At 39.7% G+C, this 18,728-nt stretch overlaps 1 protein-coding gene across 2 annotated transcripts; it reads right to left on the minus strand.

The window, feature by feature from the left end:
* Positions 1–206: 206 nt before the first annotated feature.
* On the minus strand, positions 207–17,037 carry tfap2c (transcription factor AP-2 gamma (activating enhancer binding protein 2 gamma)). 2 transcript variants are annotated; one of them, XM_077572872.1, is made up of 8 exons: positions 16,615–16,799; positions 15,130–15,624; positions 13,913–13,964; positions 11,746–11,817; positions 9,623–9,845; positions 5,635–5,753; positions 3,897–4,038; positions 207–3,007 (listed from the first exon to the last, which is right to left on the minus strand). In XM_077572872.1, the coding sequence occupies exons 1-8, from the start codon at positions 16,660–16,662 to the stop codon at positions 2,719–2,721; spliced, it is 1,440 nt and encodes a 479-aa protein (XP_077428998.1). In that variant the 5' UTR covers positions 16,663–16,799; the 3' UTR covers positions 207–2,718. The 2 variants fall into 2 exon arrangements, with proteins under 2 accessions (XP_077428998.1, XP_077428999.1); XM_077572873.1 differs by lacking the exon at positions 11,746–11,817 and having other exon boundaries at positions 16,615–17,037.
* Positions 17,038–18,728: the final 1,691 nt, after the last annotated feature.

Below are 18,728 nucleotides of genomic sequence, written 5' to 3' on the forward strand. Positions count from 1 at the left end.
TAATCAAACCATCTCTAATCAAAACAAAAACAAATGATTGGTTCTCAGCTGGGAAACTGTCACGTGACACCTGAAAGAAGCTAAAACTGGCTTCCCGTTCCTCTCCACTGACTTTTTATTTATAGAATGCCGTCCAAAACGTGACTGATCCATTCCAGTAAATCACTTTGAAAAGAAACATGCGAGTCACTGCCAAAACGTCAGGCTTGAATCAAATTTATTTTCCTTGCTGATTTTTTTCTTTTTTTGTAATCTTTACATCATTTCAAAAACCCCCCAAAAATTATATCATGCCCACTTGCTAATTTCTCTACTCGATAGAAAAACTAACCTGTTTATTATAAAACACATCATCATAAAAACCACACACCAGAAACGAACAAAAAAGTGGCAATTATTTACAAAAAAAAAAACAGCCCATTAAATTACAACATAAATTAGAAAATATTTACATCCGGGGACAAGCTTGTGTAGCTAAAATTCTGCATTGGGATTTAATGTCTAATTAGAAAAAAATATTTACAGTAAATCTGCATGCTCACAACACAACACAAGCACACGCAGGAGTTAACTCATCGTTAAGTTGCTTTTTTTTTTTTTCAAATACTTAAAGGATGAACACATTTGGTAACAAATACAACACGTTTTAAAGGGGACACATTATGGAAAAGTGACTTTTTAATTGTATACAAACATTTGGGTGCCTTTCATCCTATCAAGTGTGGAAAAAAACACAAGCAGGTACATTTTGTTGTCGAGTAATTATTTATTTTTTTTCGACATGTTTTGTGAGAGCAAGCTCTTCCAAATATTTCATTGACGTAAAAACTGCCGGAAGCTTGGCTGGGTGAAGATCCTCCATTTTCAAGCTGCAGCCAAATTGAGTGTGGAGGATGTGCTGTGTCTGTTTGCATGATGGGCAATCTAATTAAAATGTCCTTTTTTAACTTACTTTCATAATACCAAATACCTTAGTGTGTTTTGCTAAAAGCAAATCACATGTTACTCTGACACCTGGGAACTTTAAAACGTTTCAAAACGTTGAAACTCGGGTTGTCAGGCGATTAAAATTGTAATCGTAATTAATCGCATGACTTTAACTCTTTGACTGCCAAAAACGTTAAATAACGTTTAGTAAAATCCTATGGAGGAGTGCCAAAGACGTTAAAAGACGTTTGTTTCAAAACAGAGGTGAAACTAACCATTTTCTATTGTTGATTACTGAAAAACGGAATAAGGTAGAAACAAACTTTTTTTTTCTAATGAAAGATGAGAGTCCAATCTTTCATTTGGTAGTATGTGTGTTTCCATAGTCCAAACACAACATTTTCTGTGGACCTTGAAAGATCACTCAAAATGCTTAAATCGGCTGGCAGTAGGGACAACCCGTTTCTGAAAACGTCTGGCAGTGAAATTAATCGTTAACTCAAGATTAATTGCAAATGTTATATATGTTCTAAATGTACAATAAAATGTACAATATTTTTTCCCCTAAGTTTTCCTCCTCTTGTTAACATAAAAGTGTGTGTGTGTGTGGGGGGGGGAATGTAAATTAATAGAAATATATTGAAAATTGAGTTAAAATTTAAAAGATGTACTGTACTGTAAAAAACGAGTGATAGGCCTATTGATTTGTGTTGAGGTCATTTTTCTGCCACTAGATGGCATAATTGCATTTGTAAGACGGTGACAGCTCATATTAAGACCTAATATATAATATTATAATTATAATAATATTATAATAATATTTTGCATGAAGTAACTCGTGAAATTCTGCACATTTTTTACATTTTAAAATACAACTTCACCTCATTCTCTACAAATATATGCATTATTATTATTGCTCAAATTTTGACAGGACATTTCTTGTTCTTGTCTAGTTTGTCTACTGTGTTGACTGTAATTCCCGCAGTACAGTATTTCCAACTAAGGGGCGGTTATTAACCGCGCATTTAAAAAAAAAAAGTGGCGTTAAAGGAACTTTAAATTAACTCAAAATGAACGCACTAATTTTGACACCCCTAGTTGAAACAAACAAAATTACATAATATGTCTCCTTCAAGATAGCATCAGCGAGGCTTCTGTTGTGTGACCCATTCAGACGGCGCAAAAACAACATTGGAGTCCTCCCCACGCAGTCATACAAACAAAGCACGAGCAATAATAACAGAAAAAAAAAAAAAACGACGGGCAATTGCATTTCTTTCTCATAAAATAAAAAAAAAAAGTTGTCCTTTTGCGAGTCCGTCGAGACACAGGAAATCAGAGGATTTGCCTCCAGACGCCACTGAGGAGGAGGAGGAGGGAGGAGGAAGGGCAGCGATGGGAGCTCACAGCAACTCATCTTGAAATGATGTCCTCTTGACGGGGGGGAGAAAAAGGGCTGGCACTCCTCGTCATAGCGTCCAAGTTGCCTGGCAGGTTCTCGGAGAAGCTGTGTTCGCAATTCTTTACTCCTTCTCTATTTCCTAATCACGATTTCTTGATTTTTATGGAGTTGACTATATCGCTCATTATGTCATTCACTGCCAGTTCGGTTAAAATGGATTTTTGACATCTATAGCCGTCAATGGCAGTGAAGGAGATAAAAAGCGATGATAAATAGCGTGATATCAAACGCAGCCACACATGGCAATACTAGATTGTAAAGGTTGTAGGGTAGCCAGGGGTCTCAGAGTTCACAGGGAAATGGGCGGGAGGTTGTGGGGGGTTGTAGTCTCATTTCCTGTGCTTGTCCAGTTTGTCGGCGGATTTGCCGCCGCCGTCGGAGGCTCCCTGCGAGTCGGAGCTCAGGTACATCTTGTCCACTTGTTTGAGGGCCTCGTTCAGGTAGTTCTGCAGCGAGGTCATGGCGGCGCAGATGGCCGGCGAGCCGAAGCCGTGGCTGATGAGGCTGAAGTGGGTCAGGCAGCCCTGAATGCCCGGCTCCAGGATGGGCGCCGGGCGCGAGTTGCCCAGCGGCGAGCGGTCTTGGGTGAGCAGGTCGGTGAACTCCTTGCAGATTTGTCTGCGGGGGATGAGCGAACAATTCATTTCACATTTGTTTTCTACATATTTTATGCGCCACAATTATTCAAGAAAGCGACTTTTTTTTTAAACTGAAAAAACTCCATTTGTTATATTGAATAAATAATAAAGTACAAGTATGGGGTGGTGTTTTTTTTCCCTTAAATTATTATTATTTTTAAACAAAAACATTCTATGAGGGTGCAGTGTGGAAAAAAAATCCAGAAAACAGGGCGAAAATCCAGAATATGAAAAATATACAATTAATTAATATTGTCCAACAAAGCATGTGTGCCATCTAGTGGTGATTGGTGAAATTACAACTGAAGACTACAGTAGACATCTGCAAGTTCACAAGTCCAGGGTTCCGAAACTGAAAGGTTCCGAACTGCGAAAATGCAGATGTGTACTGTAGTCTTCAGTTGTTGTTGTTTTTTCCAGGAGAGCTCAGTATTGTTCATTCGATTTGACATCATTGCTCTCCTTTTTTTTTTTTTAAAAAAAAACAAATAAATTAAAAAAATTTAATAAATGTTTTTTTTTTTTTTTTATATATATACATATATATATACATATACACACACATATATATATATATATATATATATATTTTTTTTTTTAGTCTTCAGTTGTAATATCACCAATCACCACTAGATGGCACACATGCTTTGTTGGACAATATTAATGAATTATTATTCGTATTAATTAATGGTAATATTAATGATATAAAAATGTCTGCAACAGTACTGTAATCTGTAACAACAGCTCAGACAAAAAAATTGTCGCACTTCGTCTTGGAGCTCAAGAGACTTTAAGGACTTTAAGGAACTCGCAAATTCCATCAACAATTAGTGAAAGAGAATTCCTCCGCACAAGATATGACAACTCACTTGGCAGCAAGGAGCATATTCTTGCGAGAGTTAACCTCGTTGCGTTCCACATGCGGCCTGCCCAGGTACTCGGCCATGGCCTTGGCGGGAAACTCCGTCTCGCACACGTAACCGAAGTCACGGGCTAAATGAACAGCTTCACCTGAGGAGAAACACAACGCGTGTATGTGTCATGAGAAAGAACGCCTCGGCCTGTTAGGTAACAACATCAAGAAATTCACGAGGGTGCATATCAGTTTTTCGCTCGCAGCGCTTTGTATTGAAGCTTTAAGGTCAGCCGGGCCTCCTGGCGAGCGGCGCACGAGATAACAAGGCCGGATTCAACTGGCGAGGTCTGGAAATAACAGCAGGCCTCCAGACATTCTCCCCGTGCAGTCATCAGACTTTTTTAGTCAAAGTGACGCCAGCAGGAAGACAGAGGCCAACAGTTCTCGTGAGCGTGATCGCTGCGGGGCTAAGTTATAACTAGCAAACATTCACGACGGAGAGGTGAAAGGATGCGTTTTGGAGGACTTGAGGGCAAAGCGCAGAATGCTGAATGATGATGATGATAATAGTGTCAGCTGACCAGTCAGACTCGCTGATGCCATATGAGTTGTTGCAGAAAAAATACTTGCGCCGACATTTGTGAACGTTGACTGTTAGCTTTGCTGAACCCTTTAGCATGGAACTGAACAGTCAGGTTTTAGGATGAAGTCAACTCTGCTACGTTTTTTGAATATCATCCTTCTGGCTAATGACACTGGAGGCTACAATATGGTGGAGCGCCGTATTCTGTCGCCTCATTTAAGGCACCAGGTGGCCATTAGTGGTGGTGCTCTAAAGTGGCTTAGATCCAATATGGCAGACAGAACTTTTTATAATAGCCCTGGTTGGTCTGAGTCCCGCTCTAACCAACGGTTGTATGGTGTTCCACAGGGTTCAATGATGAGGCCCCTGCTATTTTCATTGTGTTTGCTGCCCCTGGATTCCAGCTTAAGAAAACATGCTATTTACTTCCACTGCTAAGCGGATGATGGTCAGAGCTATGTCCCGTTGAGCAAAAAGGACTCTTTCTCAGTAAAGACACTTTTGTCCTGTCTGGAGGAAATCAAGGCCTGGTTGACACTGAATTTTTTTGAATTCCAATGAAAAGAAAGCAGAAGTTATGGCGTTCGGTCCCAGTGGCCATTATATATCCCACACTGCTGATTTGGGCGGGCCCCAGGGTGCCTAATGTAAAAGCCAACAGGCTTGAATTGTATAATTATATATTTCTGTATGAATACAGGAACTGACATGCATGTTTTTGAATACAGCAAATCGTCACTTTCTTAAAAGAATTGCTTAAGTCATTTTTTTGCAAAAAATATAAAAATATATATATTTTAAAACATATATATTTTATAAATATATTTTTTATTTTTTTTTTGAAATATATATAATTTTTTTTTGCCTAAATCATCTCCTCATGATGCAAATGGTTAACATTTTCATGTTTCCTGAATTTTTTTTTTAAAAAATGACGATTATTTTAAGAAGTCGTCGAAATATAAAGTTGTTATTGTTCAATCGCTAAGAATGTCAATGACGGGTGGCATTTGCAGCTTGACGTTCAGACGCTAACGCCACACTCGTAACATTTTTGCAAAACGACAAGATTGACGTTCCCACATTCTCACTTTATTGGAGCAACATTCCAGCCCCAGAGTAATTACAGCCAACGAAGAAGACGCAGCGACGGAGTGACGCGTCTCACCTTCCACAAGTGAGGTAAGTAGAGTCACGTTGGCCGCCTTCCTTCTTCCCGCGGGCAAGTTGAGTCCAATTTTGTCCAGTTTTTCTCGCAATGAGCGACCGCCGTTTTTCGACTTGGCTCTGTGGACACACCCCAGATACACGCACAAAAGCAACACAGTCAGTAACTGTCAACAGCACAGCAAGCTGACGTTTAGAGAAATGTTTTCACGGTGCTTTGGGAAATGAACACGACATTTAATACTCTGCTTGCATGTTTTTGGGACGGATTCCGTCAACCCATCCATCCATTTCTGAAAGTGCTCATCCTCATTAAGGCTCACAGATGAGCTGGGGTTTATCCCAGCTGTCTTTGCGAGGGAGAAGCAGAGTACATCCTGGACTTGTTGTCAGCCAATCACAGACAACCATTCCACCTAAAGTAAATCTTGTTTTTCGTCAAGGTACGTTCAAGGTCGCAAATGGTTCTAAATGTTCGCCAGACGTTCGCAAACAGTTTTAATGGTTGCAGATTTTCTTGAAGACGAACCCTGAGGAAAAAAAACATTCCCTATGTTCACAAACACTCGCAAGCCTTCGTTAACAATTGTCAACACAGGGTCGTTTTATTAGTGTTCCACAGAAAACTACGTTGGAAATGTAAAAATGAGGGGTGTCCAAATTAATGCTTTGGAAACCCTGTTCTGGGGGAATTCCAGTCGCTACAAAAGAGACAAGTCCATGTAAAAATGTAGTAGTAATAAATTTACAGTTAATAATAATGCATATATTTGTGGAGACTGGGGTCAAGTTGTGTATTTTCCAATTTTAAAAATGTACGGAATTTTGCAAGTTACTTCATGTTAAAGATTAGATAGCTCTTAATATGAAAAAAAAATGCACTGAGCTGTTACCAATGTCTTACAAATGCAATTATGCCATCTAGTGGTAGAAAAATGACCTCCGCACAAATCAATATCACACTCATTTTTTTTTTATAGTACAGCACATCTATATTTTAACTCAATTTTATGAATTATGAAATTACTGTATCAGTGGCTAAAAGATGCAGCCATGTTTATATTAGTTTAACATTTTTCCATGTTTATGTTAACGAGAGTATAAACACTTAAAGAAAAAAATATTGTACATTTTATTGTATTTTTAGAACAGGTGTAAAATGTGCGATTAATTGTGAGTTAACTATTGAAGTCATGCGATTAATTACAATAAAAAAATAATAATCGCCTGACACCCCTAGTAAAAATTGACAGAGCAAGAGCAATTTTTCTGTTGGTTTGACTGAATAACACTATGTCTTTATTTATTTATAGGGGACCAAGTATTGAGCCCTGAGGTACACCAAACCAAATGTCATCCATCCATCCATTTTCTATAGGGCTTATTCTAAGTGGGTTTGCAGGAGTCCATGCCATCTAAATTTGGGCATGCTGAGAATTTGGTCTTCAATTAGACTAGCATGAATGTTTTTGGAATGTGGGAAGAACCTGAAGCACCCGGAAACCCCCCCCCAAAACAAAACATGCAAGCATCTAACTGTGAAGGCAAACGTGCCTGGACTGGTTCCAAGCATTTAATTACCCCCCAAAAAAAAGAATACATACAGGAGTGGAAATAACCTGTGGAACTTGCCGTCCCGTCCACGTGATGACATATAAATGAGATGAACACGCGCTTTTGTTAAGTGAAAAGGTCACCAGACAATTGAGTGGCAACATCGGCGATGATGTGTCGTCTGCACGAATAACACAACTCCCCGCCACGCACTTTCTGCATGAGTGGCGGTCCAGCTCGCCCTGTGAGACGGGCAACATCTTTGGTGTGCGCAGCCCTCACGTCCCTTCACTGGCGATGCCCCCCCCCCCCCCCCCCCGTGCTATATGACCTACTTAAACATGCTTGTGAATTTGTGCGCGTGTGTGTGTCAGCAAAAACGCCAGGCACATGGGAAGCAGCAAACGTGCGCGACAAGCACAAAATCTCCTGTCAGGGGTGTCTGTACACACACACACACACACACACACACACACACACACACTTCCTATCCAGCTCAGTGTGGTTAGTATCTGCGGTGAGGTATCCCTCTGAAGAAAATTCACTACAAACCACATATGCCTTGACATACAAGTTTATTTTGTCTTTAAATTGTGACCACGCTTGTAACTCTTGTATCTCAAGTCATGCTTTGACAGTGGATAGATTTCTGGGTTTGAATCTCGGATCGAGCCTTCATGTGTGGGCTTTCCATTTTCCTCTCGGACCACAAAAAACGTACAACTTGTTTGTCTATACAGTTTGTTCCTTGCGATTGACTGGATAAACTAAATGAGGACAAACGCTATGGAAAATGGATGAATCGATGGATGGCGTTCACTTTGGTGTGCCTCAGGGCTCTATACTTGGTCCACTAGCAAGTAGTGTTAATTTGATCCGCCATTTTAAAAATTTGTCAGTTTCAAACACGCGTGTTACTTTTTAACATAGTCAACCTCATCCCGTTTTTATTTAGTCCATTTTTAGTCGACTATAAATAGAGCATTTTAGCCCAAAAAACATAATTTCATTCATCTAGTTTTAGTCACCAAACACTGTCAGCGTTTTACAGGGATGTGATTTGACCAAAGTGAAATTATCTGAAAATTTAGCCGGGGGTCTGGGGGCCGCTGGCACCCAGCTAGGTCCAGGGTCCGTGTTTTTAAGTACTTTCAATGCACTCACATGACAAAGAAATAGACAAAACAACAGCATAAATTTTCAATGTATATTGAACTATCCCATATAAAATGGCAGTTTTAGTCAACTCAAAATCAGTCACATTCAAAAACATTGGACTGCCTTTGCTTTTAAAAACTATCACTGAGAATATCATCATATCTAACTAATGTGATTACTAAATTAACACATAAATAATGTTGAAGAGTTCAAATTTCATGAACAAATAATTGTATCATGACCAAATGAAAAGTAACTCATATTAGAGCATACCACAAATGTCTTTGTTATAGCAGAAGATGTCATCTGTCGGAGTCATGTGCATACACAATGAACTACTTTAAAAAAAAAAAATAAATAAATATCGAATTTTTTTTTGGGGGGGGGGGGGCAGATAAAAAAAAAACGGAATTCCGCGAATTAGCGGAAAAATCACATCCCTGGTTTTAGTCTAGTTTTAGTCTGGACAATCATGTTACCCCTGTATCTTTTTTGTCAGGAGATAATGTTGAACATTTCAGATCTAAAACTATAACAACTTGACACACAATTACAGTATATCAACAAGTGGCTACTAAGGTTCCATGCTATAAGCTAGTAAATTAGCCAGCATTAGTTAGCGATCGGATTAGAATTATTGTTGGATTAATGTTACAACTACAATTTACTTTTTTTTTAACCGTGCACTTGCTAGCTGCAGATTTGAAGTATGTCACTGTGTGTCACAGTGACAGATTAGCAGAGACAAGATTTTATAAAATCATACTATTTTCGTCTCGTTTTTGTTCATGAACTAAAATGTCCATAGATTTGAGTCTAGTTTTTATTTAGTGAAGTACATTATGGTCTCATCTTCATTAGCCGACAAAAATGCATAGTGATTTAGTCCCAGTTACTGTTTATTAATAAGGGTTTTAGTGTGTGTTGACAAAATTATTTTTTGTTTTAGTTTTCGTTGACGAGTTGACAGTCGATAAATTTATGGGTTGGAATCTCGGATCGAGCCTTCATGTTTGGACTTTCCATGTTCCTCTTAAACTACAAAAACGTACAACTTGTTTGTCTATATGTCATCTGTGTTTAACTGTCTGCAGGGATAAACTAAATGAGGACAAGCGCTATGAGAAAATGGATCAAATGGGTGGATGACGTTCACTTTGGTGTGCCTCAGGGCTCTATACTTGGTCCTCTAGCAAGTGTAATTCTGTCAAACCAAATATATGCAGTTTGTTTTTGTATAACAACAAAAATAAGTGTGCACTTATTTCCGCTCTGACCTGCGTAAAACTCCTCCCAGCAGCGACGCGTTGAGGCACTCGGGCGGCGAGAGTCGCCTCTGGACCTCGGCCACCGTCACCTTGTACTTGGAGGTGGAGCTCAGCAGTGAGAGGCGACCCGGCACGGAGCAGAAGACCTCGGTGGGGTTGGACACCATGCCGAGCAGGGACTCCTTCTGGAAGGGGAGGCCCAGCGCGTTGCCTTTGGGGAGAGTCACGGGTCCTGAGAGGGGAGGAGGACGGATGTGAGCGAGAAACGGAAGGTGAGTCAGTCGTAACATTTTGTTCTTCATCAAAGCCATGTTGATCATGCGCTACAACGTGGATTTAGTAAGAAAGTGGCACAAAAAGTTATGAATCATACTACTTTGGGATTTGGACTGGTTTATAACTAATTAAGGTCTCCCAAGTTTAAGTGTGAATTCTCAAGCCTCACAAAAAAGGCAAATCTTGCAATATAGCACATTCCACAAAGGTGGCTTAAAATATTATATATTTAAAAATGCGGTATTGTGCTTCTACATAATTTCTAAGCCACTCATGTTAAACTTTTTTTTAATCCATGAATTTAAGGAGCAAAAATTCAACTAAAAATGCTATTGCTAATACAGTATTTTTACATTTCTTAATACGTGGTCAATGATCCCCCCCCCCCCCTCTTATTTTAAAATGTTTTTTTTTTATTATTATTTTCAATTATAGGATATGATTTCTTAAATCAAATTGAAGAACAGAATACCTCCAATATGTTGACCCCACTCCACTAAAATGGCTGACTATTTGTGGCAAATGGGACATTTCAACATTAAAATCTTTTATTTTACAAATGTTTTAATGTTACTCTTGAACTTTGATATTTTAATCAAATGTACCATAATATATGTTTTTTTACTCAAATTTAGGAACAGATTAAAAAACGTTGCGTCTTTCTCCACTCCACCAACATGGCCGACAATTTGCCTATTTAAATGCTCTATTTCACATAGTTTCAACAGGAGACTTAAATTATTTGTAATTAATCAAATATTCCGATTCTTCCCTCACTCCAAAAAACGTGGCACACAAATTACATTAACAATGTTATGGCACTTTTGTACATATTTTCATGAATTGGTTAAAGTTAATATGTTAGTGGTAAATTAACTAAGAGGAACATATTCTACACTCTAAAAACAGTTGGGGCAAAAGTAACCCAATTATGGATCAAAAATGGACAGATCCACTTTATGGGTCAATTTCACCCAACTTTCTGGCTTGTTTTATACAAAATGACCAAGTAAAGGATCTGACCAATATTTATGAGTTGTTTTACACTGAAAGACACAATTCTTGATTCAAAGTAGAGGATCGGTCCATTTTTGACCCATAGTTGGGTTATTTTTGGTTATTTTGAGTACACAAAAATTGGCTGACCAGACCACTTGTGTCAAGGCCTCTACTTCAAAAGGATTTGTTCATAACCAAAACTGAGCGATGATAGGTTCTTGCATATTTGTCACTATTTTCCATGATTTCTAACTAAATTTGTTGTTAAAAATATATACAACAATCAAATGCAGGGATGTTGAGTACATGTAAGTCCTAACAGAAGAAAACCCTTTGACACCCTATACTGTTTTTTTAAATTATAATATTCAGACTAAATAGTCTAATAATGTTTGTGACTAACTAGGCTAAATCTAAACAATATTTGTGTAATTTTCTGTTATAATATATATTCTGTAATTCGCAATAGCTTTTGGGGGCCTACGGTTTCGACAAAACGCTCCACAAAAATGGCCAAAGAAGGGATTAGGGTAATTTTGTTTGTGTTATATTACAAAGTTTGCTTCAATACGTCAGTCATTGTTGGTTATCCTGCTAAATGTAAATTCTACACAATTAGAAACTCGAAATCATCTCAATAAGAGAGAAACAACTGTTTTGAATTATAGAGCGCCAATTTAAAAGCCAGTAAGCCATCGTCCACGAACGTGTACAGTACATACGGGCAGCAAGTTTTCCTACTTTGCTATCCTTGAAGATCTACAAGAAAAGTACAAGCACTTGACAGTCACTGGACAAACAGCCACCACAACACAGCACACTAACAAAGACAAGAAAAGCCAGGCGGCAATCCTCACCAGCAAGGATGCCGCCCTGATAACAAGTCCTCTGTACGCGATCAAGGCTCCGGGCCCCTCGCAGTCCTAAGACTGAGACAGAAATCACAAGAGTCACACATGTGCTGCCTGCCTGCCTGCCTGCCTGCCTGCCTGCCTGCCTGCCTGCTTGCCTGCCTGCTTGCCTGCCTGCCTGCCTGCCTGCCTGCCTGCCTGCCTGCCTGCCTGCCTGCCTGCCTGCCTGCCTGCCTGCCTGCTTTCCTGCCTGCTCGGGGGAAGCCTACTTTGCCCACAGCGTGCCCTTGAGCGTGGGAACGGGACCTGATGAGTCAGCAGAGCTTTCTGGCGAGAACAGCAAAGGCCTTTTTTCTTTCTTTCTTTTCTTTCTTTCTTTTTTTTTTTTTTGCTTTAGTTTTTTCAAAAGGTGCTTGAGATCCATATGTCATCTTAGCCCTTCTACAAAAGCCAATCATGAACATATGAAATATAAAAACAAATGCAACATGGAAATCTGTGATTATTCAGTCGGAAATATAAGTTAACCAGTCGACTAGTCTACTAACTAATTGAAAATCTTTTGGAGCTGACGATGTAATGAAAGTCGAGTCCAAGTCTATTAACTCGTTTGCTCCCAAAAACGTATAAAAATGTTCTATTTTAAATATTTCCATGGTTCCAAAAACGTATTTATACGATTTTATGTTTTTATATGCTAGAGCATACAGAAGCCTCTGACCTGAAGAGGTCGCTTAAAGCAATGGTAGTTATTACAAAAAAACGGCCAGCAGGTGGCAGCAAAGTATAAGAGATCAACCAGGGCCATGTTGCAACAAGCTCTTTTCCCCAGTGTTTTCAACAGGTTTGTCAATAATGATGAAAATTAGATACATTCTAATGCTGCAAAACGAAAACAGATACAAATATACTTTTTTTTCCCCTCGATGAAAAAATACTCGAATCTTTTTTTTTTGGTAGGTTCCATTTGACAACAAAAAAATAACCCAAACTTAAAAATGTAAGTAGTGTTTGACAAATGAAGCTTCATGAAGCACTTGTGATATTTTTTGACTCCTCTAGATGGCACTCTTGGTTTGAAGAAGAAAGTAATCAATTTCCATGGCATCTTTGAACTAAAAAAATCGCAAGTGCTTCATGAAGCTTCATTTTCTCGTCACTAGTGAAAAAGTCACCAGTGATGTCTTGATCAGCGTTTTGGGTTACCGATTCCGATAGGATCATCCAATGTGCGATTGGCCAATACCGATTGCGATCATGTTTTTCAATTTAGATCTGCTCACTAAAGATTATTTGGATAATCAATTCATCTGTTTTATTATTATTATTCATTGATGAATCCGATTTTTTTTAAAGGATTATTCATAAGTGAGGGCAGGGATTTATTTATTTATTTTTGGTCAAAGAATGCTATTGATCGACATATTCCGATCACAAACTTTCACGATCGATCGGAACAGCACTAGTAAAAAAAATTAAAAAAAACTCAGCAAATGTTTTTTTTATTTTTTCTTTACCCCGTAAACAAACAACAACAAAAACAAGGTTAGAAATATGATTTTTGTGTGGCGAATGCAAGAAAAGAAATAGAAGCATAAAAGAACAGCAACAAACATTACGCAACTCATCCATCTTTCTCCCTTGCACGTAAGTCTATGATTAGAAGCGCTATTAGTCAACATGCAGTTTCTCTGACTCAAAGCCCGTTTAATGGACTCCTGATGACAAAACATTTAGGAATTAAGATCCTTAATCAAAACAGTTCGTGCCCCAACAAATTACTAAACTGTCCTTCACATGCGAGCCCGCTGCCGCGCCCCCACACACCCGGCCGGGCCCAAAGCGGGATCATCCCGTACGCTGATGTCCTGCCGGAGCGCCGATCGACTCCACATACTTTGACTTTTACGCTTTCCTTTCACCCACTGGGCGTTTTTTTTTTTCCCAAGCGCCTTCCCCACAACGGGATCACGCGGAGCTTAGCTAAGTGCATCTCGCAGGTACGGAGGATCACGGAGGATCATACAGGAATGTACTGTACATATTGTGGCCTACTCGGAATATGCTCGTCACACGGCTAAGGCGGCAGTTGCTTGTAATTGCAAGCGATGGTGTGAATCTTCATGTATGACTCAACAGGAGAAGTGAGAAATGATTTCAGTTGGAAACTCACCTTTTTTGATGACTGTCTGATCTGCCATGATTATACCATGGTCATCCACGTGCTGATAAAAAAGAACAGAATTAGAAATAAGAACGAGAAGGTATGCTCTTTTTTTTTTTTGTAATAGCCTACCGGGCATTATGCTTCATTTTTGGTAGGCTTAACAAAATGTGATTGTCCAAGTCAGCTGCTGTCTAATATTTCCTCGCTAGCTAAATAAAGCAACAAAATATTACATCCAGAAAATCATTTATGAGCGTGTCAATCAAAACAAAGCAGTCTTATCACCCCAAAGGCAGAATTTTTCATAAACTCGTTGGATCACGTTCCAATTTGCAATTTATTCGCTTATTTGATAGGAACATCACAAAAACGGTAAACAAACCCAAGCATCTGATTAGTTTGAAGTGTTTTAGTCCTGATTCTCAAAAAATGCATAGTTGGTATTTATGGCACCAATGCTACGTCGATAGTGCAACAAAATAAGCAATGTGCTGAGTTGTTTTTATTTCTATCTTTATGTTGGGAGACAATTAGTTCTGTAGGCCTAAACTCTTATTTCCTTGTTGTGAAATTTTCCCGCCAATTTTTACAACAGCCAAACTGAAAATAAAACTGGAAATATTTATTTGAATTGCCCAACTTAAAATAACTTGAAATTTTGAGTTCACCCTTAAGTCAAAAATAACACAATTTTAGTAAAAAAATAAATACATAAAAATCAAAATGGACAAACACTACTTTTTACAAAACAAGCAAGAAATTTGGGTCTGATTATGATGATCATACAAATATATGGAGGGCCACACTTCAAAAACAATCTAGAATGATTATACCCTGTGGAAAAACTTGACCTTTTGCCATCTTGCACCCTGGAAAACATAATCAACTCAATCAAATGTATTTTAACAATAATAATAAATTAAATCAAACGTATTTTTTGCTTATTTAACTTTAATTTCCAGGGTGCAAGGTGACGAAAGGTCACGTTTTTCATGGCTATATATATACATATATATATATATATATATATATATATATATATATATATATATTAGGGGTGTCAAAACATATATGCAGACGGGGAAAATGTACCAATTTTGTGTGAGACTTTTGAAAAGTACGTTCATGTTGAAAATGGAGTGAAAATAACTGAAAAGTGTTGTGTTTGCATTACAAAGGGTTGTGGCCAATGATTTTGAGGCCCCTGAATTGGTGGCACGCACCTGCACGTCGTCCATGCCGTGGCCCTGCATGTCGTGCATGGCCATGCCCTCCCCGATCACCGACGCCTCGATGCCGTGGGCGTGCGGGGCCAGCAGCTCCGGCCGGCGGAAGCCTTCCCTCCTCAGGCCGGACGAGCCTCCTCCTCCCCCGCCCCCCTCCAAGCCGAGGATCTGCCCGGCCAGGCCGCTCCTGCAGTGGGCCGCCAGCCCCTCCTGGCCCTGGCGGCCCGGCCACGGCGACTGCTGCTGCTGCTGCTGCTGGTTGGACGCCGGCGACTGGTGCAGCGAGTTGATGTTGAAGGGGTCGCCCAGGTGCGAGTAAGGGTCGCCGGACTGCGGGTAGGAGATGGGCTGGTAGGGGGGCGGGAAGTAGGGCGGCTGGAAGTCCGAGCTGGCCGAGTGCGAGAGGGAGGGAGGCGTGCTGTACAGGTGCTGGCTGACCGCCGGCAGGTGGGGCAGACGCGGGTTGCCATTGCTGCTGCCGTCGTGTCGATCCTGGAGAATGGAGGATTGGGGTGGGGGGGGGGGGGGACACTTGGTCATTTTGGGATTTCAGCGCTGGAAATTCAACATTCAAATGGTGTGGATTATCCTGAAAACGAAATGCAGTGTCCTATTTTGTTTTGTTTCCCTTGATCAACCAACACCAAAAAGTTAGCTTTTTTTTATTTTTTTAAAGAAAGTGTTTTGATTTCAAATATGATCTGATCCCAAAAAGTTGAGCTGTCACGTGATTTTCTTTTTCTTTTACTCAAAATATACAGAGCAAACGTTTGAGGACACTGTTTTCAATATTCACAATATTTAATGTTTTTTTGTTTGTTTTGTTTTTTACTTACTCTATCAGCTGTCACTTGGTGTTTATAAAAGAATCATTATGGCAAAACCAGGAGGATTGTTTTTTTCCTAAATGGCTTTAAAGGGTTTGGCATAATTCTCTGTCGTTTGTTATTTATTTATTTATTTATCTATCATTATTTTATTGAGCCTTTTTCATCATACGTGCCTGGCTCAACAGCCCTTTTATTTAAGTTCTACAACATGGGTTTTAAATGACAAAATCACTAATCCAACATAAACAATATGTTGGGAAAAAACATACAGTGATTATTAAATGTATTATTTGCTTGCTTTATGTGCTGGACTGACTGACTTGAGTGGCTAGATAAATGGTTAAAAACGACTTTAATCTGAAAAGTTAGTTTAGCCTACACTCTTAACTGCTGGGTCGAAATCAATCCAATTTGGGTCAAAGTTTGGACCGACCATGCAGAGTTGATTTGAACGGAACAACCCATTTTTGTTATCTCCCACCACCAAATAAGTTGTTTTGTATAAAACAACCCAAAGTTGTGTGACTTGAAGTGACCCGATTTTTCACCCAGCAGTTTTAAGGGCGTATACCCTCATATTTGACACTTTTACGATTGTTTTCGTTTTATTGAAATTCTGTGCGTCACCCGAATTATCCCCGACCGAACTCACCTCGCAATCATCCTCATACTTGACGTTGTCTGCTAATTTCCACAACATGGTGACCCCCGGGGGAAAAGTGTTGGTCACCCCCCGGAAAGACAACAACAACAATGATAGAATAAAATAAAAACACGCACACAAAAGCGAAAAAGGCTGCTTGGAGTTAATCCAGTTTGGTGGGGAAGATCCGGAAAAAAAAGTGGCCCGAGCACGATCCGCCCGCCCGCCAACCGGCGTCTGTTCCACGGTAAGCCGGTAAAAAAAAAAAAAGGAGAGAAAATGAAGATTTCTCTTGTGGTCTTGGCGGTGGCTAGTCGCGTCTGTTGAGCAACCCGAGCTCGGCTGCGCGTTTAATAGAAGAAACTTGACTCCCTCTGATGGACGAAAAGAGCGCAGACGCGCAGCAGGAACAGGAACAGGCACAGGCTGCCTTTACAGCTCGCCAAAAGTCTGCTCGGTGGTTCCGGGTGGGCGTTACCCCAATGACTGACGTCACCAGGAAAGAAAACTCGAGGGAGCGGCGTTGATTGGCTGAAAAGAGGGCCAATCGGAAAGCTGTGCGTCTGGACGTAGTCAAAGCAGAAGCAAGGCAGAAATACACATGAATAACTTCTGTGTCTCTCTCCCTTTTTATTTGTTTTATTTTACATTTATTACAACAGGACAACTTTTAGAACTGACATTTTTCACTTGTGTTGCACAATTGGAAATATTTTTCATGCACCATTTTATATTAAGGGTGTTTTTTTTATTAAGGGTTTTACGGTCTACGACAAATTGTTTTTCAATTTCATATTAGCCATAATTATCTGGAGCTTTTCGAGTTACTGTAGGCTACTCATGCAATATTGCCAAATGTGCAGATTTGTGCAATTTATTGAATTTTTGCAAAAATCACACAAATCGTCAGTTTGAAAGGCTCAATTAAATAATGAGCGATCCTGGTGTTGTTAAAGACTTTTCTCAGTGGTGGTTAAGAGCCTGCGATGCGCCCGAGGGGGGCTAAGCATGCATGCATCACTCACCAATCCCAAAGAAACTCCTTCTTGCATGAGCTCATTTGCATTTTTTTTTTTGGTGGAGCTCAGCAAGGTCCGAAAAGAGCACGCTTGAAGCACGATGTTGTTGTATAAAATTGCACGAAAAGGCCCTTTAACGCCGGCTCAGATTCTAATTTGAGAGAGAACATCCGATGTGGTCTTCAGTGGACCAACGCATGCGCGCAACCGTGCATGCGAACAGCAAAGATGCTCGAGATTAACTTTGCTGATTCAAATGTTTTTCGTTTTTTTTTACGTCAGAGTGAACAGAGGAGCGACTTAAAAGGCAGTTAATCTCTCTTGGCCTCACGCTTTCGACGCTGGTGTGTGTGTGTGCGCGCGCGCGCGTGTGTGTGCGTGTGTGGCCTTTAACGACATTTTGAAACGCGGACGGTTCTGCGGATGTCAGGTGGAAACAAAATAGCCTACTCATAAAAATGTCACATTCATATTTTTTTTTAGCAGTCGGCCTATATGCATAATTTGTTGATTCAATTAGTGAGTATTAATCAAATCAAGTAATACAATGCAAAATCTGTTAAAGCTGAGCTATTATGTGAAATGCACGTGGATACATTTTAAATGCTATATATTTATTTATTTATTTATTTATTTAGGCTTTTTATGCGATCCTTACAGGCGCTGACTTTAATGACTGTTGCGCATTAAAATAAATTGCTTTAAATTAACGTAACCATTTCACAAGAACATCGTTACTAACGAAGTAATTGTATTTTATTAATTCATACTTATTTTAAATAACCCCGACCCTATATGCTACAACACACGCCCATAACCAGCTCCATTGAGTTAAAATAAGATTTTGAATGAATAATTCATTTTAAATGTGCATAGTAATAATTGGACGTATATTCTACTCACCCTCCAGTCTATCCGAGTCTCCAGTATAGACATCTGCAAGGCTCCTGTCCCGGCCAGTGAGTGAAACACACGCTATAGTTTCCCTTCACATGCATGCAGCTCGTTCTTCACCTGCTCGCGTGCAATGCGCATGCGCCGCGCACGAGCACAACACACCTGTGCAAATCCAAAACATTGATCAATATAGCCTGTAGCCTCCAT

Source organism: Vanacampus margaritifer, chromosome 8 (assembly GCF_051991255.1).
Source record: "Vanacampus margaritifer isolate UIUO_Vmar chromosome 8, RoL_Vmar_1.0, whole genome shotgun sequence".
Taxonomy (NCBI): domain Eukaryota; kingdom Metazoa; phylum Chordata; class Actinopteri; order Syngnathiformes; family Syngnathidae; genus Vanacampus; species Vanacampus margaritifer.

Coding starts and splice junctions, on each gene's coding strand:
- tfap2c (XM_077572872.1), bottom strand. CDS start 16,662: ATGTTGTGGAAATTAGCAGACAACGTCAAGTATGAGGATGATTGCGAG. Junction 15,625..16,614: donor AGTATGAGGATGATTGCGAG/GTGAGTTCGGTC, acceptor TCCATTCTCCAG/GATCGACACGACGGCAGCAG. Junction 11,818..13,912: donor TCAGACAGTCATCAAAAAAG/GTGAGTTTCCAA, acceptor TTTCTGTCTCAG/TCTTAGGACTGCGAGGGGCC.